Source organism: Oncorhynchus masou, chromosome 17, assembly GCF_036934945.1.
Source record: "Oncorhynchus masou masou isolate Uvic2021 chromosome 17, UVic_Omas_1.1, whole genome shotgun sequence".
Lineage (NCBI taxonomy): Eukaryota > Metazoa > Chordata > Actinopteri > Salmoniformes > Salmonidae > Oncorhynchus > Oncorhynchus masou.
In genome coordinates this window covers 37,345,016-37,370,455 of record NC_088228.1, presented here as the reverse complement: position 1 = coordinate 37,370,455, position 25,440 = coordinate 37,345,016, and the positions used below count along the sequence as shown (strand labels likewise).

Genomic DNA, 25,440 nt, shown 5'->3' with positions numbered 1-25,440 from the left:
TGCCGGAGTCTCTCGCCTGTCCAGCACTGCTGCCGGAGTCTGAAGAGCCCCTCTGTCCCGAGCTGCCCCTCTGTCCCGTGTTATTAAGTAGGGTTGCCGTGGCTAGGAGGTCACGGAAGCGGACAAGGTGAGGGAAGACTACGGTGAAGTGGGGGCCACGTCCAGCACCAGAGCCGCCACCGCGGACAGATGCCCACCCAGACCCTCCCCGATAGGTTCAGGTTTTGCGGCCCGAGTCCGCACCTTGGGGGGGGGGTACTGTCACACCCTGACTATAGTTTACTTTGTATGTTCCTGTCTCTGTGTTTTGCACCAGATAGGACTGTTTTATGTTTTCGCACGTTTGTTGTTTTGTTAGTTTATTCGTGTACAGTTTTCTTTATTAAAGTACAATGAATAATAACCACGCTGCATTTTGGTCCACCTCTCCTTCTACAGACGAAAGCCGTGACAATGAGTCTATAATCTTCTGGACATGCAGCCTTGGTTCTTTCTGCGTGTATGGACAGGCAGGCAAGGTTGCTGAATTGAGGGTTTGCCATTCTGTTTCTCAGGTAGGTTTTTACACGCCACGTGCAGGGAAAATTGCACTCACATGACAAGGAGGTTACTGGCAGTGTGACAGATATGCGTAAAAGTTTACAGACATTAACTTTGCTGTGTGGAACAGATCCTCAAACAGGATAAGGTGGAGGATGAATTCAGCATCAATGAGTGTGAGTAGTGACCGCGCATCAGTCGATCTGCCTGAATTTGGCTGCGACTAAATGTCCTTTAAAGTTGCAATGATGCCTGGGAGGTTTTTTTTGCACTGCCCACAGCGAGTAGTATTGGCAGGACCAGCGCGTATCAGATAGTTTCTTGAGTTCAATGGGCTGCTATGAAGGCTCAAGTTCCCTTTGCATCTTAATGAAATGAGCATGGACAAATGAGCCTGAGAAAAACTTGTACATGTCTTGCGCAATTACAGAAAAAATCCCCCGCTGGTTTCACGTTTCTGACACAGTCCACCAAACCAAGATTGAAACAGTGTGCGTGGCAATGAATGTAGATTGCCTGAGGGACCTCTTCTCCGAATTTCTCCTGGACCCCGTTGTGAACACCGGACATGTCTAGTATTTCATTCTGTATATCATGATGTGTGTACTTTCTCAGATTATCTGAGATTTTCTGTGCAACTGTTTTGTCGAATTTATATCCTGTAAAAGTTCAAGGAATTTTCCCTGGTTGACAGCCATGTCGTTTTCTATGTCTCCTCTCTGTGAAAGTCCCTGGTATGCAGTGTAACGCAATGACTCCACAACTGCTCTCATATACTTTCTGTTCTCTCTGACTATTTTCAAATGTCCATCACTCAGAGCATTGCATATTGTTGAGCCAGACTTTCTCTGAATAGTCCACTCATTCCACGCTGTCATTGCATATTTATGCTCCACACTAGCATTGTGTGTCTTGAACAAACTTGTGGCCTTCTTCCAGTTCTGGTAGCCATCGTGGGTAAATGCTCCTCCTCTCCACCATGATTTCCTGGACTTTGAAAGTGGTTCCATGTAAAGCAGAAAACAAGGTCCTTTGAAATAGAATATTCCAGCCATTTGTAATTCTCATACCATCTACGATTGAAGTAGCGATCCTGCTGTCCAACTTTTGTGGCTGGATAACGCCAAAGAAGAGTGCGCGTTGGTTCTTCAACAGGTGACTGGCTTAAATCATTGTGAGCGATGGCTGTGCTAACAGTACAGCAAATGGTGGCTGTGGAGCAGCTAGCAGTGACTAACTGCTCTGGTGCTCCCTCACATCGTGGCTCACAAGTTTCTCTCTCTCCGACTCATCTTTCATATCTCCCTCTTCTTCTTTGGACCCCTCGGAGACAGGTTCTGGGTTTGGATGTTCAATTTCTACCTGCACTCTTCTCTTGATCAGAAAATGGTCCATTGCAATGGTGCGAGATGGGCGACTAGCTAGCGAGAAGTTAGCTCACATAACTTAGCCTAACGTGCATGAGCACACACACCAGACTCACACACACATACACACACACATACACACACACACACACGTCATAGGGTACACGCACGGCATGAGCATGCAGCCAGGGATCGGGTTGGGACAGAATGGCTTGTTATGAACTTTTACATATTTCTTTATTTCAAAACAAAAAAATACTAAAATGCTTGAGGGGGCTTAACTGGGGCTACGCAGATTTGTGACGGGGCCATGTCCCCCCTACCCCGGTGTTGCTCCGTGCATGGGGAAAGGTGTTGTCGTGCCCTCTTAACGACTATCTTGGTGTGTTTGGACCATGACAGTTCGTTGGTGATGTGGACACCAAGGAACTTGAAGCTTAACCTGGTCCACTACAGCCCCTTCGATGTTAATGGGGGCCTGTTCGGCCCACCTTTTCTTGTAGTCCACGATCAGATCCTTTGTCTTGCTCACATTGAGGGAGAGGTTGTTTTCCCAGCACAAGACTGCCAGGTGTACTTCTCACTCCTGGAGATATCAAGAGTCCTCTAGCTATGGAATGAAGCACTTTAGGTAGCCCCCCCAAATATTTTACAATTGGATAATAGTTTGAAATGGGTCTTTATAGCTCATAGAAACATATTGAATAACACATTCATAAATGACAAAAAATACAGTCCGTCCAAAAATAAATCATAAGGAATAAGGTTTTTGAAGCCTCTTTCCTATAAATAGGATATATAAGAAACCGCAGGGAATATATACACTGCTCAGAAAAATGAAGGGAACACTAAAATAACACATCCTAGATCTGAATGAATGAAATATTCTTATTAAATACTTTTTTCTTTACATAGTTGAATGTGCTGACAACAAAATCACACAAAAATTATCAATGGAAATCAAATGTATTAACCCATGGAGGTCTGGATTTGGAGTCACACTCAATATTAAAGTGGAAAACCACACTACAGGCTGATCCAACTTTGATGTAATGTCCTTAAAACAAGTCAAAATGAGGCTCAGTAGTGTGTGTGGCCTCCACATGCCTGTATGACCTCCCTACAACGCCTGGGCATGCTCCTGATGAGGTGGGGAATCTGAGGAATTCCTGAGGAATCTCCTCCCAGACCTGGACTAAAGCATCTGCAAACTCCTGAACAGTCTGTGGTGCAACGTGGCGTTGGTGGATGGAGCGAGACATGATGCTCCAGATGTGCTCAAATGGATTCAGGTCTGGGGAACGGGCGGGCCAGTCCATAGCAGCAATGCCTTCCTCTTTGCAGGAACTGCTGACACACTCCAGCCACATGAGGTCTAGCATTTTCTTGCATTAGGAGGAACCCAGGGCCAACCACACCAGCATATGGTCTCACAAGGGGTCTGAGGATCTCATCTCGGTACCTAATGGCAGTCAGGCTACCTCTGGCGAAAACATGGATGGCTGTGCGGTCCCCCAAAGAAATGCCAGCCCACACCATGACTGACCCACCGCCAAACAGGTCATGCTGGAGGATGTTGCAGGCAGGAGAATGTTCTCCACGGCATCTCCAGACGTCTGTCACATGTGCTCAGTGTGAACCTGCTTTCATCTGTGAAGAGCACAGTGCGCCAGTGGCAAATTTGCCAATCTTGGTGTTCTCTGGCAAATGCCAAACGTCCTGCACGGTGTTGGGCTGTAAGCACAACCCCCACCTGTGGACGTCGGGCCCTCATACCACCCTCATGGAGTCTGTTTCTGACCATTTGAGCAGACACATGCACATTTGTGGCCTGCTGGAGGTCATTTTGCAGGGCTCTGGCAGTTCTCCTCCTTCTCCTCCTTGCACAAAGGCGGAGGTAGCGGTCCTGCTGCTGGGTTGTTGCCCTCCTACGGCCTCCTCCACGTCTCCTGATGTACTGGCCTGTCTCCTGGTAGCGCCTCCATGCTCTGGACACTACGCTGACAGACACAACAAACCTTCTTGCCACAGCTTGCCACATTGATGTGCCATCCTGGATGAGCTGCACTACCTGAGCCACTTGTGTGGGTTGTAGACTCCGTCTCATGCTACCACTAGAGTGAAAGCACCGCCAGCATTCAAAAGTGACCAAAACATCAGCCAGGAAGCATAGGAACTGAGAAGTTGTCTGTGATCACCACCTGCAGAACCACTCCTTTAATGGGGGTGTCTTGCTAATTGCCTATAATTTCCACCTGTTGTCTATTTCATTTGCACAACAGCATGTCAAATTTATTGTCAATCAGTGTTGCTTCCTAAGTGGACAGTTTGATTTCACAGAAGTCTGATTGACTTGGAGTTACATTGTGTTGTTTAAGTGTTCCCTTTATTTTTTGAGCAGTGTATATATATTTTTTACACATATTTATCCCAATACATTTGTTGGCACAAAATTATCTCCATACTTCCATTTGATTTTATGGGTTAGAGAACACCATTTGTAGGCCAAACCGTTTGGACACTACAGACGTTTTTGTGAGAAGACCGATTTTCGAATGTCTGACAAACACCTCAGTAGCTCGGCCACCTTCCAGATGCGGAAGGCCAACATAAACAGCTGCGGTCAACTGTGATGCAGACACTTCTCAACATCAACTGTTCAGAGGAGACTGTATGAATCAGGCCTTCGTGGTTAAATTGCTGCAAAGAAACCACTACTAAAGGACAACAACAATAGGAAGAGACTTGATTGGGTCAAGAAAAGCAAGCAATGGACATTAGACCGGTGGAAATCTGTCTTTTGGTCTGATGAGTCCAAATTTTAGATTTTTGGTCCCAACCGCCATGTCTTTGTGAGACGCAGAGTAGGTGAATGGATGATCTCTGCATGTGTAGTTCCCATCATGAAGCATGGAGGAGGTGTGATGGTGTGGGGTTGCTTTGCTGGTGGCACTGTCTGTGATTTATTTAGAATTCAAGTTATACTTAACCAGCATGGCTACCACAGCATTCTGCAGCGATATTCCATCCCATCTGGTTTGCGCTTAGTGGGACCATCATTTGTTTTTCAACAGGACAATGACCCAACAAACCTCCAGGCTGTGTAAGGGCTATTTGACCAAGAAGGAGAGTGATGGAGTGCTGCATCTGATGATCTGGCCTCTACAATCACCTGACCTCAACACAATTGAGATGGTTTGGGATGGCCGTAGAGTGAAGGAAAAGCAGCAAACAAGTGCTCAGCATATGTGGGAACTCCTTCAAGACTGTTGGAAAAGCATTGCAGGTGAAGCTGGTTGAGAATGCCAAGAGTGTGCAAAGCTGTCATCAAGACAAAGGGTGGCTACTTTAAAGAATCTAAAATCTAAAATATATTTTGATTTGTTTAACACTTTTTGGTTACTACATGATTCCATATGTGTTATTTCATAGTTTTGATGTCTTCACTATTATTCTACAATGTAGAAAATAGTTAAAAAATATATATTTAAAACAATCCTTGAATGAGTAGGTGTGTCCAAACTTCTGACTGGTACTGTATATATACATTTATGCCATAATTAAATATATGGCATAGTTCTACTATTTGTATTAATTTGCATCACTGTCAATGCCATACTTTTATTTTGAAGGCAAACCACAAATTACTATTGTTGTGCTTATTTTTTATTGTGGCTAGCTTCACAACACATGACCCAGTCTGGTCGAGCCTCACGAGCCAGATGAAGTTAGCTGCCTGCTTATAACTACACGCTAGGACAATGGCTAACATAAGACTGCCCCTGCTGTATGGGGACTATGTCCCTTAACTTCTCTAGGGTAGGGGGCAGCATTGAGAATTTTGGATGAAAAGTGTGCCCAAATTAAACCACCTGCTACTCAGCCATAAAAGCTAGAATATGCATATAATTAGTAGATTTGAATAGAAAACACTCTGGCGTTTCTAAAACTGTTTGAATGATGTCTGTGAGTATAACAGAACTCATATGGCAGGCAAAAGAACGGAGAAGAAATCTTTGTAGTTTTTCAACTCTTGGCCTATCGAATACATAGTGTCTATGGGATCATATTGCAGTTCCTAAGGCTTCCACTAGATGTCAACAGTCTTTAGAACATTGTTTGATGCTTCTACTGTGAGGTGGGGGCAAATGAGAGGGGAATGAGTCAGAGGTCTGCTAGAGAGCCACGAGCTCAGTCTCGCGCATTCACGTGATCGTAAGCTTGCAATTCTACAGACAAAGGAATTCTCAGGTTGGAACATTATTGAAGATTTATGTTAAAAACATCCTAAAGATTGATTCTATACTTCGTTTGACAGAACTTTTTGACTTTTCCTTTGCTCCTAGTCATCGCGCATTATGAATTTGAATACTGGGCTGAACGAGCTAACAAAAAGGAGGTATTTGGACGTAAATGATGGACTTTATCGGACAAAACAAACATTTGTAGTGGAACTGGGATTCCTGGGAGTACATTCTGATGAAGATCATCAAGGGTAAGTGAATATTTATAATGCTATTTCTGACTTCTGTTGACTACACAACATAGAAGATATCTGTTTGGGTTGTTTTGGTCTCTGAGCGCTGTACTCAGATTATAGCATGGTGTGCTTTTTCTGTAAAGTTTTTAAAAAATCTGACACAGCGGTTGCATTAAGGAGAAGTGTATCTTTTAGCAATGTTTATTCTGTAAATTGATGTGGCTCTCTGCAAAATCACCGGATGTTTTGAAACTACTGAACATAACGCGCCAATGTAAACTCAGATATTTGGATATAAATATGAACTTTACCGAACAAAACATACATGTATTGTGTAACATGAAGTCCTATGAGTGTCATCTGATGAAGATCATCAAAGGTTAGTGATTAATTTTATCTCTATTTCTGCTTTTTGTGAGTCCTCTCTTTGGCTGGAAAAATGACTGTGTTTTTCTGTGACTTGGCTCTGACCAAACACAATCGTTTGGTTTGCTTTCGTCGTAAAGCCGTTTTGAAATCGGACACTGTGGCTGGATTTACAACAAGTGTATCTTTAAAATGGTTTAAAATACTTGTATGTTTGAGGAATTTTAATTATGGGATTTCTGTTGTTTTGAATTTGGCGTGGGATGGTAGCGTTAAAGAGATGGACATAATTGTTTTTTATCTTAAATTTAAAAAATAAAAAGGGTGTTGATAATGTAAATAGATATTTTCACTGTGGTATTAAAATAATTTTATATAAAAAGGAAGATGTTAAGATAACGGGCATAATGCCAACCCAGAGATGGCGCTAGTGGGGCACCTATATAGGATATATAAATGCATTATGGTGCATTATGAGGTGCATTATGAGTGTCTGATTGGGATGTCGTAACCTATTATACCTGAGTAAATGATTATGCTTGAACTTTACCAAACTCTCCGAGGTGAGTTATTCACATACACATAAAAACACCCTGTTCTTTGTGGTTGAATCTGTGTTTCACTGCTTGACTGATGGACCTTACAGATAATTGTATATTTTTGTCATAATTGTACAGAGATGAGGTAGTCTTTCAAAAATCATGTTAAACACAGAGGGAGTCCATGCAACTTATTATGTGACTTGTTAAATCTTCTTAAGGATAGGTGTCCTGCTACATCTGAAGAAATTGGAGGGCCCGCAATTAAAATAAATCGTAATATTAAACATTCATGAACATACAAGTATCTTATATCATTTAAAAGCTTAAATCATTGTTAATCTAACTGAGTTGTCCGATTTACAATAGGCTTTACAGCGAAAGAATACCATACAATTGTTTGAGGACAGCGCCCCACATCAACATATTTTTCAACCAGCACAGGTTTCATAAAATCACAAATAGTGAATAAATAAATCACTTACTTTTGAAAATCTTCCTCTGTTTGTAATCCCAAGGGTCCCAGCTACAACATGAATGGTCATTTTGTTAGATATAATCCTTCTTTATATCCCAAAATGTCTATTCAGTTGGCGCCATCGATTTCAGTAATCCACTCATTCAACGTGCAGACAAAGGAGTCCAAAAACCTACCGCTAAACTTTGTTCAAACAAGTCAAACTACGTTTCTATTTAATCCTCAGGTATCCTAAAATGTGAATAAACTATAATATTTCATATGGAAAAAGTATGTTCAATAGAAAAGTCAAATTAGTAAGCGTGCATCCTCTTCACCATGTTAAAAACAGGCTGATTTTGAAATGGGAGTCTTTGTACAAAAACTAAACATTCTTGCTTGTTTTTGAAGAAACAAGCCTGAAACAATGAACTTGCAATCTGGGAGCTGGAATTACAAAGAACCCATAGCTTTCCATTATACAGTTGAAGTCGGAAGTTTACGTACACTTAGGTTGGAGTCATTAAAACTAGTTTTTCAACCAGATAGTTTTGGCAAGTCAGTTAGGACATCAGTTAGGACATCTACTTTGTGCATGACACAAGTCATTGTGTCCAACAATTGTTTACATACAGATTATTTCACTTATCACTTTCACTGTATCACAATTCCAGTGGGTCAGAAGTTTACATACATTAAGTTGACTGTGCCTTTAAACAGCTTGCAAAATTACAGAAAATGATGTCATGCTTTAGAAGCTTCTTATAGGCTAATTGACATAATTTGAGTCAATTGGAGGTGTACCTGTGGATGTATTTCAAGGCCTACCTTCAAACTCAGTGCCTCTTTTCTTGACATCATCGGAAAATCAAAAGAAATCAGCCAAGACCTCAGAAAAATAATTGTACACCTACTCAAGTCTGGCTCATCCTTGGGAGCAATTTCCAAACACATGAAGGTACCACGTTCATCTGTACAAATAATAGTACGCAAGTATTAACACCATGGAACTACGCAGCCATCATATCGCTCAGGAAGCAGATGCTTTCTGTCTCCTAGAGATGAACGTACATTGGTGCAAAAAGTGCAAATCAATCCCAGAACAACAGCAAAGGAGTTTGTGAAGATGCTGGAGGAAACAGGTACAAAAGTATCTATATCCAAAGTAAAATGAGTCCTATATCGACATAACCTGAAAGGCCGCTCACCAAGGAAGAAGCCACTGCTGCAAAACCACCATAAAAAAAGTCAGACTATGTTTTGCAACTGCACATGGGGACAAAGATTGTACTTTTTGGAGAAATGTCCTGTGATCTGATGAAACAAAAATAGAATTGTTTGGCCATAATGACCATCGTTATGTTTGGAGGAAAAAGGGGGAGGCTTGCAAACCGTGAAGCACATGGGTGGCAGCATCATGTTGTGGGGCTGCTTTGCTACCGGAGGGACTGGTGCACTTCACAAAATAGATGGCAACATGGGGAAGGAAAATTATGTGGATATATTGAAGCAACATCTCAAGACATCAGTCAGGAAATTAAAGCTTGGTCGCAAAATTGGTCTACCAAATGGACAATGACCCCAAGCATACTTCCAAAGTTGTGGCAAAATGGCTTAAGGGCAGCAAAGTCAAGGTATTGGAGTGGCCATCACAAAACCATGACCTCATTCCTATAGAAGATTTGTGGGCAGAACTGAAAAAGTATGTGCGAGCAAGGAGACCTACAAACCTGACTCAGTTACACCAGCTCTGTCAAGGAGGATTGGGACAAAATTCACCCAACTTATTGTGGGAAGCTTGTTGGAAGGCTTCTCAAAATGTTTGACCCAAGTTAAACAATTTAAAGGTAATGCTACCAAATACTAATTGAGTGTATGTAAACGCCTGACCCACTGGGAATGTGATGAAATTATTTAAATAGACCCTAGCTCTAAGAAGTTTTCATGAAAAATGTTACTCCTGGGCTTATTTAGGTTTGCCATAACAAAGGGGTTGAATACATATTGACTCAGACATTTCATCTTTTCATTTTTATTAATTTGTGAAAATGTCTAAAAACATAATTCCATTTTCACATTATGGGATATTGTGTGTCGGCCAGTGAAACAAAATCTCAATGTAATCCATTTCAAATGCAGGCTATAACACAACTAAATGTGTAAAAACTCTGAAGGCACTGTAGATGGCAATGGTTTTAATGGAACTAGGGGTCTCCTTGCCCCCCAGCAGCCAAATCAAAAGGTATTGTGACGTGCTATTGAAAACGATCCTATAGAACAGTGACTGTGTGTATGTTTTCACAGAAATATATGGAGCCAGCACATGGAGACTTGCCAGACGCACAGACAGGCTTGATACTTATGTCTCTAAATTGAGAGACCAGGCACTGGTTTTTGATCTTCTATTGTTCTTGTATTGTCTTTTTTGTTGTTGATTGAATGGTATCAGTCAATATGGGGAGATAGAAACCTGTTTATCAGGAAACTATACATCAGGCGGTGTCAGAGGAAGGCCTGAAAAATTGCCAAAGACTCCAGCCACCCAAGCCATAGACGGTTCGCTCTGGTACCCTCCGGCAAACGGTACCGGAACATCAGCTCTCGGACCAACAGGCTCCGAAACAGCTGCTACCCCAAAGCCATAATACTGCTAAATAGTCAGACAGCTAAATAGTCAACTAATCTAACTATCTGCACCGACTCTATCTTGCACTGACCCAATGAACACTCACTAGAATTGATATACACACTCACTCACACACACACTACACTGTCACTCTCACACAAATCTCTCACACATTCAAACAGTACATACGCACACACACACACACACACACATACCGACACTACACAAACAAACATACATACATACACACGCGCACGCGCACACTCACACACACACTTTTAATTTGCTGCTGCTTATCTGTTGTTTATTTTACTCTTATTATTATCTATCCGGATGCGAAGTCACTTTACTCTGCCTTCATTTACATATTTACCTCAAGTACCTCGTACCTCTGCACATTGTACAGGTACTCCCTGTATATACTATAGCTCAACTCTTGTGTATTTTATTCCTCGCGTTAGTTACTTTAAAATGTGTATCATTCTTTTTTAAACCTTGCATCGTTGGGAAATGTTCTTAAGCAAGCGTTTCACTGTAAAGTCTAGACCAGTTGTACTCATCGCATGTGATGAACTAAATTTGATTTTGATTTGATTTTGTATACGGGACAGCACACAGGAAGGTATGAACACTGAAATGTTTGCCAATAAAAAAATTCCCACCATGTGATAGAGAAGCAATTTTTAGAACCTTATTTTTTTAACCACAGACAGAGAAACGTACCGTTTTCACGTATGTAGACCCTGGTTTGGTGCTGAAGATGGTGAATATGAAGTTAAAAAGTGGTGGAATTGCCCTTTAATTTATAAACTAACGTGCCTGTTATTGTATTAAGTAACCTGTGGGTTTGCGGTGTCTGCTGCAGTGCCTTGACCCTCCACACAGGAAGTCCTCGGTAGAGGGCTATGGTTTATTTGATACCATAATGGTGAGGGGGTCGTAGGTTGGAACTGTCTGAGGCAGGGGGTGTGTCAAGTCACTTCCCCTCTGCGTTCCTCCAGAGGAGCGTAGGCTAAACCTTATCCAAGAAGCGTCTGTTAGAGACAGAAGAACTGGCACGAGCTGAAACTTTTAAAGCGGTGAATACACGAACAAGGATATATATATATATTAGAAGCTTTAAAAAGTCACTCAAACTTTTTCGGTGTATAAAGAAGCCATCACTCAACACAACGTAAGCAATTGTTCATTTCACTCTTGACAATTAGTGACACTGTGGTAGGCTACTCAAGTAAAGAACTTTCACAAATTTCGCAGTTGGGATGTGTTTTGATGAGGTATGAAGGGGAAAATAAACGTTGATTTGATTTGAAAGTGAGTAGCCTATAGGCTGAAAGCTTGCAACCACCACATGTAGCTTATTAACTTGGCATGAAAGGCAGGCAGAGGAAAGTGCTTATGTAGCCAATGGATAAATCAAAATAAAAGGCACTTTTAAATGGCAGATAGTTATTAGCTCAGCTGACTGAGCAATATTACGTTTCATTTGGCCATTGAATTAATTGCTCTCTCTCTCTCTCTCGCTCTCTCTCTCTCTCTCTCTCTCACACACACACACAGACACACACGCACACAGGGTGATGGGTGTTATTGGTTCCAGTGGTACCAGGCTCTGCTCATAAAGTGAGAAATATTTTAGATACCATGCTGATAAAAAAACGGAAAGGTTTTCCTGTTCCCTCACATAATGTTGTGTGTCGACAACCAATGGAAATATGAGGCATTTTTTGCCTTTCTTTAAATATATATATATACAGTACCTGTCAAAAGTTTGGAGACACCTACTCATTCAAGGGTTTTTCTTTATTTTTACTATTTTCTACATTGTAGAATAGTAGTGAAGACATCAGAAATATGAAATAACACATATGGAATCATGTAGTAACCAAAAAAGTGTTAAACAAATCAAAATATTATTTTGAGATTCTTCAAAGTAGCCACCCTTTGCCTTGGTGACAGCTTTGCACAGTCTTGGCTTTCTCTCAACCAGCTTCATGAGGTAGTCCCTGGAATGCATTTCAATTAACAGATGTGCCTTGTTAAAAGTTAATTTGTGGAATTTCTTTCCTTCATAAATGCGTTTGAGGCAATCAGCTGTGTTGTGACAAGGTAGGAGTGGTGTACAGAAGATAGACCTATTTGGTAAAAGACAAAGTCCATAATATGGCAAGAAAAGCAAAGAGAAACATGTCTCATTACCTTAAGACATGAAGGTCAGCCAATCCAGGACATTTCTTATTTTAATTTTAATTTTATTTTCACCCCTTTTTCATGGCATCCAATTGTTTTAGTAGCTACAATCTTGTCTCATCGCTACAACTCCTGTACGAAGGTTGATAGTCATGCGTCCTCCGATACACAACCCAACCAAGCCGGACTGCTTCTTAACACAGCGCGCATCCAACCCGGAAGCCAGCCGCACCAATGTGTCGGAGGAAACACTGTGCACCTGGCAATGTTGGTTAGCGCGCCCTGTGCCCAGCCCGCCACAGGAGTCGCTGGTGCGAGATGAGACAAGGATATCCCTACCGGTCAAACCTGGATGACGCTAGGCCAATTGTGCATTGCCCTACGGATCTCCCGGTCGCGGCCGGTTATGACAGAGCCTGGGTGCGAACCCAGAGTCTCTGGTGGCGCAGCTGGTCCTGCAGTACAGCACCCAGAACCACTGTGCCACCCGGGAGGCCCAATCCATGACATTTCAAGTACTTTAAAAGTTTTTCAAGTGCAGTCGTAAAAACCATCAAGCGTTATGGTGTAACTGGCTCTCATGAGGACCGCCACAGGAAAGGAAGACCCAGACTTACCTCTGCTGCAGAGGATTAGCTCAAATAAATTAATAAATAAATTCAAATAAATTCTCAAATAAATTCTTTACAGAGTTCAAGTAACAGACACATCTCAACATCAACTGTTCAGAGGAGACTGCATGAATCAGGCCTTCGTGGTCAAATTGCTGAAAGCACTTCTAAAGGACGCCAATAAGAGGAAGATACTTGTTTGGGCCAAGAAACATGAGCAATGAACATTAGAAGGTGGAAATCTGTCCTTTGGTCTGATGAGTCCAAATGAGAGATTATTGGTTCTATCCGCCGTGTTTTTGTGAGATGCGAAGTAGGTGAACAGATGATCTTTGCATATGTGGTTCCCACCGTGAAGCATGGAGGAGGTGGTGTGATGGCGCTTTACTGGTGACACTGAAGGCCTGATTCAGTTTCAACTGTCCTGCCTGTGGCTATGGAACCCTGACCTGTTCACCGGACGTGCTACCTTGTCCCGGACCTGCTGTTTTCGACTCTCTCTCTCTCTACCGCACCTGCTGTCTCTAACTCTGAATGCTCAGCTTTGGAAAGCCAACTGACATTTACTCCTGCGGTGCTGACCTGTTGCACCCTCTACACCCACTGTGATTATTATTATTTGACCCTGCTGGTCATCTATGAACGTTTGAACATCTTGGCCATGTACTGTTATAATCTCCACCCGGCACAGCAAGAAGAGGACTGGCCACCCCTCAGAGGCTGGTTCCTCTCTATGTTTCTTCCCAGGTTCCTGCCTTTCTAGGGAGTTTTTCCTAGCCACCGTGCTTCGACATCTGCATTGCTTGCTGTTTGGGGTTTTAGGCTGGGTTTCTGTATAGCACTTTGTGACATCGGCTGATGTAAAAAGGGCTTTATAAATACATTTGATTGATTGATTGATTGATTTATGTAGAATTCAAGATCACTTAACGATCATGGCTATCACACCATTCTGCAGCGATACGCCAGCCCATCTGGTTTGCGCTTAGTGGCAGTATCATTTGTTTTTCAACAGGGCATTAACCCAACACACCTCCAGGCTGTGTAAGGGCTATTTGACAAAGAAGCAGAGTACTGCATCAGATGACCTGGCCTCCACATAATTAATTTTTCAAGTTATTATTACACATTTCACGATTTGCAATTTCAGTGTATTTTGTTCAAAGGCAGTGCTTCTCAATCCTGGTCTCGGAGACCCAAAGAGGCGCACACCCCCACCCTCACTCCCACACACCCCTTTCAGAGACTTGATGGTGAGTTAAGAAGTTGAATAAAGGGAAAGATCAAAATTAGCCCCAACAAAAATAAAATAATAGGCAAGTTATATATTTAATGTTGTTACCCTTTCACCTATGACACACACATCCTATGACACACACATTTGTACCCCCAAAGCACACACATCCCTGGGTCGCTCCTCTTTTCAGTTCACTGCAGTTAGCGACTGGAACGAGCTGCATCAAAACACTCAAACTGGACCGTTTTATCTCAATCAATTCATTCAAAGACCCAATCATGGACACTCTTACTGACAGTTGTGGTTGTTTTGTGTGATGTATTGTTGTCTCTACCTTCTGACCTTTGTGCTGTTGTCTGTGCCCAATAATGTTTGTACCATGTTTTGTGCTGCTACCATGTTGTGTTGCTACCATGTTGTTGTGATGTTGTGTTGCTACCATGCTGTGTTGTCATGTGTTGCTGCCTTGCTGTGTTGTGGTCTTAGATCTCTCTTTATGTAGTGCTGTGTTGTCTCTCTTGTTGTGATGTGTGTTTTGTCCTAAAACTATAAAACTGCACAGCGTATGTGATCAGAACTAGATTAAGCATACGACGCAATTAAACAGACCAATAACAGCAAAAAAACAAACATACCAAAACAAGAGAAACCTATATTCAGCAAGGTGAATCATTTTGATTCTGAACAAATATTGTATTTATTTTTCATTTTTAATCCCATCCCCGCAGGAGGCCTTTGCCTTTTGGGAGGCCGTCATTGTCAATAAGAATCTGTTCTTAACTGACTTGCCTAGTTAAATAAAGGTCATGTGGTCTAAGAACCTTTTCTGTCAAATAAGAGGGGATAAGCTACATTGTTTAGGCCATTTCACCCAGCCCTATCTCGATTTTTTTCAAAGTTATGGGCAATTCACAATATATATCTCGATTTTTGTAAATTAAAGGTAAAGTACACTGCATTTCAAACAGTCAGCAATAATCTAATGCATTTAGGGCTTCTGATGTTATACCTAGGCTAAATATAAGCCTTCCACAACCATAAGATCCACTGTGTCACGAAGCCTCTCCTTGTTCGGGCGGTGCTCGGCGCTCGATGCTCGACGTTACCGGTCTTCTAGCCATCATTGATCAATTTTTTATTTTCCATTGGTTTTGTCTTGTCTTCCAACACACCTGGTTTCAATCATTACCTGTTGTGAATTTAACTCTCATGTCTTTGTCAGAGATTGTTTGTTGTTCAGTTTTTGTGTTGTTTGTATTGGTGCGCGACGGGTCCTCGTACTCCATTTTGTTTTATTATGATTCATTAGTTTTGGAGTTATGTTTTGTTTACAATCATTAAACAACTTCATTCCATTAAGTTTGATTTTCCTGCGCCTGACTTCCCTGCCACCTATACACACGACTTTGACACACTGCTAATTTAATGAGTTTATCAAAATAGTTTAACCTGATTTTTTGTGCAACAATCACTGATCTGGCTTTCAAGTCTGTCTATGAAAATTCCCTTTTTTGTTACAAATTTAACTAGAACCGTGCATAATGACAAACTTCTTGGAGCAGGCATTAGGCTATAGAAAATGAACACAGGTCTCAACAATCTCTCAAGCCCATGTGCTAGGGATTAGCCAAGATACTCTTTATATTTTAACTTTAGCCAACTTGGATCTATTTGCTAGCTAGCAAGGCTGAACAGTGGAATTGCAATGAGCACACCCTTCAGTCTGCCTCCAAATGTTTGAAAGCATGTTAGCCTGTCCACTTCTTGAAATCAAGTGGCCTACCTTATTTCTCAGAATGAGAACGAGTTGCCAATTCCTTATACAATTTAAAAAATACTAGACAGCTAGTATAACATACTTTGGCTGAAATACTGCTAGTGATACGTGGTACCCCAATGTCGCGCACGACAAATTGAGCATTCATTTTCCAGAATCGATGTTCATTGATACTCTTGTTTTACTAGTGTCTGCTCTGTGCGCATTTTGAGTAGTTGAGACATAAAAAGGGTATTGATTGATAAGTTTACTTCTCCTCTATTACAGTAAAATAATGTCTCAATGCGTTTTGGTGTCCATATGGCCAATTCTGTTTGACGAGTTCAAACCGCTTGTCAGAGAGGAAGGTGTGATCTTTCAACTTTGTTGAGAGGAAAGGGCTTGGTATGTGTGTAAACCACATAGAAAGAGGCAAGGTGAGAGGTTTCACTCTTGTTCAATCTGTTGGACGGAGACAGATCTCTGGTGTAAATGGAAAGGTGCACACAGCACAGAGGAGCGAAGGAGATGAGACCAAAAATACAATGAGAACAAGCGGACATAAAGCTCATAAAAACGAAAAATAACAAAACATTGATTCTTGTGATACAGGCATTTGGAATATCGCGCAAAAACATGAATTCGAATGAACCAAATTCGTTTGATATATCGCTCAGCCATACTATAGGTTGCATGTTGTATGCCATTTAATTTGCAAACAAATGCTGATAGTGGGTGTTTTCTACATCTGGCATCAATTTGAGTGACTTTTTATATGTGTGTTGGTGAACCAGCCTTCAACCCATAGCATTTAAAGTGTGGGTGTTGTTGTTGGGAAACTGCATTGAATTAAAGGCTCTTATCTCAGTGGCCCATGTGCATTCTAACGGTGCTTGCATTGTGCTAGCTGCCAAAACAAAGTTACTTGGCAGGAGAGAAACAGGGAGACGGACACAGGTTTATCATCATTGGACCAGCATATGGACTGACAAGTTTCTAAATCACACACGCGCACACACACACACACACACACACACACACACACACACACACAGTGCTTTAGTTGATAAAGTTACCAAACCCACCATGTACAAAACGCCCCTCTTCTTCACCCAGCTGTTCTCTTTCCTCCCACTGAGCTGTCACAGAACTATCCTACCAGTTGTTATTATCAAAAGGCTTGTGACACCTTTTAACTAGCCTCTACCAGACTTGGTCTCAATTCGAATTGAAGGCAGAATATTCAGGAAGTGATTTGAACTTAACATTCAGTAATGGTAGAACTTGAAATAAATAGATTTTACTTTTCAGTTTATTGAGAAGTCATTGAAAATAAATGCCCTTTTTGAATTATTGAATTGTAATTTTTGTTTTTATTCAAACTGAGCCCAACCCTGGCCTCGACATACATCTTCTCTTATAAGCATCTGGGTTAGAGTGATAGAGAGGATGCATCTCAATAGCATCTCAATAGCCTCAAGGGTAGCCTGTCGTTCTGCCCCTGAACACGCAATTAACCCACTGTACCTAGGCCGTCATTGAAAATAAGAATTTGTTCTTAACTGACTTGCCTAGTTAAATAAAGGTTAAAAAAAGTAGAATCCTATTTCTTTTTTGTTTCCTGATGTGAAAGACCTGGTTAGTTCAAAGCAGAAGGAATTCCTAGAAGGCATGAGATTGAACGGCTTGGAGGTAAATCTGTCAATAAAATCATCAAATCAAATGCTATTTGTTTCATGTGCCGAATACAACAGGAGTAGACCTTTCCGTGAAATGCTTACTGACAAGCCCTTAGCAAAGAATGCAGTTAAGAAAAATAAGAGGTAAGAAAAAGATTTACTAAATATACTAAAGTAGAAAATAAAAGAGCAACAATAAAATAACATATACAGGGGGTACCAGTAACGAGTTGATGTGTGGGGGTACAGGTCAGTTGAGAGAATGCCAAGAGTGTGCAAAGCTGTCATTTTAATTTACCTTTATTTAACCAGGCAAGTCAGTAAGAACACATTCTTATTTTCAATGACGGCCTGGGAACAGTGGGTTAACTGCCTGTTCAGGGGTAGAACGACAGATTTGTACCTTGTCAGCTCAGGGGTTTGAACTCGCAACCTTCCGGTTACTAGTCCAACGCTCCAACCACTAGGCTACCCTACCGCCCCCGCTGTCATCAAGTCAAAGGGTGGCTACTTTGAAGAATCTCAAATATAAAATGTGTTTTCACTTTTTTGGTTACTACATGATTCAATATGTGTTATTTCATAGTTGTCATGTCTTCACTATCATTCTACAATGTAGAAAAGAGTAAAAAATAAAGAAAAATCAGTAGGTGTGTTCAAACTTTTGACTGGTACTGTGCATGTACAGTGGGGCAAAAAAGTACTTAGTCAGCCACCAATTGTGCAAGTTCTCCCAGTTAAAAAGATGAGAGAGGCCTGTAATTTCCTTCATAGGTACACTTCAACTATGACAGACAAAATGAGAAAATTAATACAGCCATTAATACAGGTAACGAGTGGAGGACAGAGGAGCCTCTTAAAGAAGAAGTTACAGGTCTGTGAGATCCAGAAATCTTGCTTGTTTGTAGGTGACCAAATACTTATTTTCCACCATAATTTGCAAATAAATAAATTATAAATCCTACAATGTGATTTTCTAGATTTTCCTTTCTCATTTTGTCTGTTATAGTTGAAGTGTACCTAATGATAAAAATTACAGGCCTCTCATCTTTTTAAGTGAGAGAAATTGCACAATTGGTGGCTGACTAAATACTTTTTTGCCCCACTGTATGTAGGGGTAAAGTGACTATGCATAGATAAAAAACAGCGAGCATCAGCCGTGTAAAAAAAAATTGGGGGTCAATGCAAATAGTCCGGGTAGCCATTTGATTAGCTCTTCAGTGGTTTTATGGCTTGGGGGTAGATTAAGAAGCATTCTGGACTTAGACTTGGCGTTAGCAAAGAGAGTAGTCTATGATCAGGTTGGCTGGAGTCTTCCTCTGACACTACCTGGTATACAGGCCCTGCGGAAAGGGCAGTGTTGAGTGTAATAGACCGTCATTTGTGGATCTGTTTGGGCGGTATGCAAATTGGAGTGGGTCTAGGGTTTCTGTGATGATGGTGTTCATGTGAGCACTTCATGGCTACAGACGTGAATTTAAAACCTGTCTGGGATATGTGGGATGCTAGCGTCCCACCTGGCAAAAAGCCAGTGAAAATGCAGAGCGCCAAATTCAAATAAATTACAATAAAAATCAAACTTTCATGAAATCACACATGTAAGATACCAAATTAAAGCTTCTTTTGTTGGCACTCCAATATGTCCCATAAACATCACAAATGATCATTTTGTTTGATTAATTCTGTCGATATATATCCAAAATGTCCATTTATTTGGCGCGATTGATCCAGAAAAACACTGGTTCCAACTTGTGCAACATAACTACAAAATATCTCAAAAGTTACCTGTAAACTTTGCCAAAACATTTCAAACTACTTTTGTAATACAACTTTGGGTATTTTTTTACATAAATAATCGATAAAATTTAAGACGAGATGATCTGTGTTCAATACAGATGGGGCGGCAGGGTAGCCTAGTGTTTAGAGTGTTGGACTAGTAACCAAAAGGTTCCAAGTTCAAATCCCCAAGCTGACAAGGTACAAATCTGTTGTTCTGCCCCTGAACAGTCAGTTAACCCACTGTTCCTAGGCTGTCATTGAAAATAAGAATTTGTTCTTAACTGACTTGCCTAGTAAATGAAAATACAGGAGGAAAACAAACTGTAGCTAGCTTTCTGGTCATGTACCTCTATCTAACAGTACACTACAAGTGACCCTTGTTTTGAACAGGGCTACTTCTTTATAACACAAAGGAAAAAGGAAAAACCTCAACCAATTTCTAAAGACTGGTGACATCCAGTGGAAGCGGTAGGAACTGCAAGAAGGTCCCTTAGAAATCTGGATTCCCAATGAAAACACATTGTAAAGAGAGTGACCTCAAAAACAACAAAAAAATCTAAATGGTTTGTCCTCGGAGTTTCACCTGCTAAATAAGTTCTGTTATACTCACAGACATGATTCAAACAGTTTTAGAAACTTCAGAGTGTTTCTCTCCAAATCTACTAATAATATGCATATCATATCTTCTGGGGACGAGTAGCAGGCAGTTGAATTTGGGCATGCATTTCATCTGGATGTGAAAATACTGCTCCCTGTCACCTAAAAGTTGCCCTTTATTTAACTTGGCAAGTCACTTAAGAAGAAATTCTTATTTACAATGACAGTCTACAACGGCCAAATCCGGACGATGGTGGACCAATTGTGTGCCCCCCTATGGAACTCCCAATCATGGCCTGGTTTTGAACCAGTGTGCCTGTAGTGACACCTCTAGCACTGAGATGCATTGCCTTAGATCACTGCACCACTCAGTAGCCCTATTTAGGCAGCTTACCTTGGTGTTCTTGGGCACAGGTGTTCTTGGGCACAGGGACTATGTTGTTCTGCTTGAAACATGTAGGTATTACAGACTTGGCCAGGGACAGGTTGAAAATGTAATTGAAGACACTTGCCAGTTGATCAGTGCATGCTCGGAGTAATCCGTCTGGCCCTGCGGCCTTGTGAAGGTTGGCCTGGTTAAAGGTCTTCCTCACATCAGCTACGGTGGCATGATCAATTACATTTTCAACCTGTCCCTGGCCAAGTCTGTAATACCTACATGTCATTCGGAACAGCTGGTGCTCTCATCCGTGCTTCAGTGTTGCTTGTCTCAAAGCGCGCGTAGAAATAATTTAGCTCCTCTGGTAGGCTTGCTTCACTGGGCAGCTCATGGTTGGGCTTCCCTTTGTAGTCCGTAATAGTTCGCAAGCTCTGCCACATCCGATGAGCGTCAGAGCCGGTGCAGTAGGATTCAATCTTAGTCCAGTATTTGGTTTGATGAGCATCCGGGTTAGAGTCCCGCGCCCTGACAGCAGCAGCTCTAAGCCTTTAGCTCAGTGTGGATGTTGCCTGTAATCCATGGTGGTGGCAATTCCCTATGAAAAGCCACTGGCACAGGAGAGAGCTGTCCATGACAACTTTCCAAACGTTACTCTTTTGGTGTGAAGTTCCCCTGTATTGCACATATAAACTATAAATAGCTCCAAAACACATATTCCTATACAAAATATTCCTATACAGATGCATTCTATAAGCTATATCTGTGATACGGTAAGAACTGTATGCCCTCTCCTCTCACCTGGGCTAACCCTTCCTGGTCACCTGTGCTACCTATATACACATGTGACCCATGACCCCAACATTTAATGCCCTCTAGTATACAAAAACAATGACAAAATAACCCTTGACAGACAACATATGCACATCACATAAACAGGCCAAAACGGCTCCTACACATGGCTTCTGGTTGGGGTATGTGCGTACGGTCACTGTTGGGGACAATGTCATCGATGCACTTATTGATGAAGCCGGTGACTGATGTGGTATACTCCTCAATGCCATCGGATGAGTCCCAGAACATATTCCAGTTTATGCCAGCAAAACAGTCCTGTAGCTTAGCATCTGCGTCATCTGACCACTTCCGTATTGAGTGAGTCACTGGTACTTCCTGCTTTAGTTTTTGCTTGTTAGCAGGAATAAGGAGGATATAATTATGGTCAGATTTGCGAGGGAGAGCTTTGTTTGTGTGTCTGTGTGTGGAGTAAAGGCGGTCTAGAGTTTTTTTCCCCCTCTGGTTGCACATGTGACATGCTGGCGGAAATGAGGTAAAACGGATTTAAGTTTCCCTGCATTAAAGTCCCCGGCCACTAGGAGCTCCGCCTCTGGATGAGCATTTTCTTGTTTGCTTATGGCCTTATACAGCTCGTTAGAAGAAAACTCTCTTGGTAAATAGTGTGGTCTATAGGTTATCATGAGATACTCTACCTCAGGTGAGCAAAACCTCAAGACTAATATTTGATATTGCGCACCGGCTGTTATTGACAAATAGACACAGACCGCCACCACTTGTCTTACCGGAGGCGGCTGTTCTGTCTTGCCAATGCAAATCATAAAAGTAAACATAATTGTTTACAACTCTGCTTTTATTTCTCCTAACTATATGCAGGGCGTATGGCTCGTTAGGGCAGTGAGTGTTTTACAAAAGGGATTCATCAGACCAAACTGACTCCACAGGGGCTTCATTGTTTGGGTCCTGGGAGAGAAACCAGGCCTGAGCCAAAGTTTTTTTTTTTTTTAGAGACAGCCAAACAAAACAGTACAGATGGAGACCATGGTTGGAAACGTATCTTGGTCTTCTTGTAAACATGCCTCATGCTCTTGTTTTTACCTCTCCTGACCTTTCACATTTGACCGTAGAACCCCCATTATGTTTAGATTTGTAGCCTGGACTCTAGCGTGGTAGCCTGGATCCAGAGTTTCCTAGTCTCATGGTTCGCTTAACCTTGCAGTTTGATGAATGGTGGTATAAACAGATGAACTAGACTAACTGAATAATTATGCATTTTGCATTGTCATGGCAATATGATAAATGGTCCCCATCATATCTAGAGATTACACACACCTCTGTGGCTGAGTGGGGGCTATAATGTCTGGTATCAGTCAAGAGGAATGTAGGAAAAGTTTAAAAAGAAAACAAGCTGGTTTCAGGAATGGAGGGAGGAAAAGAGGTGGAGAAGAAATGTAAGCAGAGAGAACATGCAGAAGAGAGGTTTACATTGGGGAAACACAGGAGGAAGAATAGGAGTAGTAATGTTAACAGTCTTTCTCAGTAGACAATTGTGCGCTGTGTTGTCCGACTGATATGTGTGCACTTAACCTCTCTCACATTGAATTGTTGACATGCTTTTGCATTTTCATTTGATGTTATTTCATAGATTTATCTCAGTCAATTGCGCTTTTCTCCTATATTTTAATTTTTTCTTTAACTGGGCACTCCTCATTATGCATCATTATTATTTATCTCTGACTGTCTGCATGACCAATCTTACTGTTTCTTACAATCTCAATCTTACTATCTCATCTCGAACTTTATCTTTCGTAGCACCCCTTTCAGAATGCCAGGAGAACGATTGATGGCGAGCGGTTCTGATGTGGGCCGTTTCCATGGCAATGCCCTGACCATAGCGGAGGCAACCAACCAGGAGGAGGCGGAGTCTAAGGAGCAGGGGGGCTCTCTCCAGGGTGTTCAGAAGATATGCTGCTGCTGGCCACGCCAGAGCAGCTTGTACGATACAGTTGTCACGGACGAAGTGGTGAAACATGCCCCGATTCCTGAGCCCCCACTGCCCCACACTGGAGACAATCAGCTGGAAGGTATAGTCTCAGTCGAGTTAATTAGTTCTTAATGGTAAGCCCATGTAGATGGGACAAATCCTGGCCCTACCTATAAGCAATGACCATTGCATTAACTTTTTCAATTTCTCTCTCTCTCTCTCTCTCTCTCTCTCTCTGTCAGAGTTGATGTTGTCAGTGCACTCGGTGGATCTACTGAGCTCTAAAATGGGTCAGAACCGCATGGAGCATCACACCGACCGTTACCATGGCAACGCACTCATCATCCGACGTGGCCAGACCTTCCAGATAGAACTGGACCTGTCGCGACCTTTTAACTCCAACACAGACAAACTCCACCTGGACCTCAGGACAGGTAAGTCTGACCTTGATGTCTGTCACAAAAAAGGGAACACAGGTTAGTATTCCTTATTTAGTATGAGGTTAGTATTCCTTATTTAACCAGGTAAGCTAGTTGAGAACAAGTTCTCATTTACAACTGCGACATGGCCAAGATAAAGCAAAGCAGTGCAACAAAAACAACAACACAAAGTTACAAATGGAATAAACAAGCATACAGTCAATAACACAATAGAAAGAAAATACATTTGTCTATATACACTGTGTGCAAATGGCGTGAAGGTAAGGCAATAAATAGGCCATAGTAGCAAAGTAATTACAATTTAGCAAATAAACACTGGAGTGATAGATGTGCAGATGAGATGGAACCACTGGTTGCCCTCTAGGTTAAAGAGAGCTGGTAGTCCCATCCACCAAACTACCAGGTGTGAAACAGGGAAGAGACTCAGGGGGTATGATAGTTTGGTATATTGCAGACCTAACCCACTCTATCAAATTCGTCAAAACAGGATTTACTTATTAATCAGGTAAGAACAATTTCTTATTTACAATGACAGCCTAGGAACAGTGGGTTGTGCCTTGTTCACAGGCAGAATTCTTGTCAGCTAAGGGATTTGATCTAGCAATCTTGCAGTTACTGGCCCAATGCTCTAACCACTAGGCTACCTGCCAGCCCAAATGAACAGTGTCAATTATAGGAATTATTAAGGAAATTGACCTCTTGTGCTACCTTTATAATCCCCATACTTTAACGATGACAGCTTCTCCATCCTGAGATTTCCAGGCCTAGGGACCTGTACTAGCCTGTGGGTCCTAAATGCCAGAACTGGACAAGAACCTGACACCCTCAACACAAAGGGGGACAAATACCTACCTGGAGGTGACAGCATTCTCTTGAACAGACATTTGCTGAATCATGAGACATCAAAACCAAAGATAATTTAATAATATTAAGAAATGCTCTAGATGGAAGGAATGTAGTGTGGAAATCTATCAAAAAACAGCTAGGCAGCAGCAAATTCTAGACAATTTCCTGGACAAAATGTGTCACTGTAATAGTGAAGGGGTAACCTTGTCAGTAGAAAACCTAAACAGTATATTTGACCACTCAGCTTCCCTATCAAATCTAAAAAGGTCAACCAGACAGCCTAAGAAAATTAACAACAATAACAAATGGTTTGACAAAGAATGCAAAAACCTACGAAAGAAATTGAGAAACGTATCCAACCAAAAGCATAGAGACAGAGAAAACCTGAGCCTATGCCTTCACTATGGTGAATCACTAAAACAATACAGGAATACACTACGGAAAAAGAAAGAACAGCACGTCAGAAATAATGTCAGACTCATACATTTCCTCAGCGAAAACTATGTAACCAAATTACCGTCCGACAGACCACGTATTCACCCTGCACACTTCTAATTGACAAACAAACAAAACAAAGGCAACTCATGCTTTGTTGATTTCAAAAAAGCTTTCGACTCAATTTGGCACGAGGACCTGCTATACAAATTGATGGAAAGTGGTGTTGGGGGAAAACATATGACATTATAAAATCCATGTACACAAACAACAAGTTCGCTGTTGAACTTGCCAAAAAACACACACATTTCGTTTCATGGGGCTGGGAGGTGAGACGGGGATG

At 41.7% G+C, this 25,440-nt stretch overlaps 1 protein-coding gene across 2 annotated transcripts in view; it reads left to right on the top strand.

Annotated features, from left to right (window-relative positions):
* The first annotated feature begins 11,333 nt into the window (after positions 1-11,333).
* LOC135558975 (protein-glutamine gamma-glutamyltransferase K-like) overlaps positions 11,334-25,440 on the top strand; it is a 39,393-nt gene continuing 25,286 nt past the window's right edge. For both annotated transcript variants that reach the window (XM_064993246.1, XM_064993245.1), the window contains exons 1-3: positions 11,334-11,549; positions 23,205-23,476; positions 23,619-23,810. In XM_064993246.1, the coding sequence (XP_064849318.1) occupies positions 23,218-23,476; positions 23,619-23,810 (451 nt within the window). In that variant the 5' untranslated portion in view covers positions 11,334-11,549; positions 23,205-23,217. The remainder of the gene's footprint in view (positions 11,550-23,204; positions 23,477-23,618; positions 23,811-25,440) is intronic.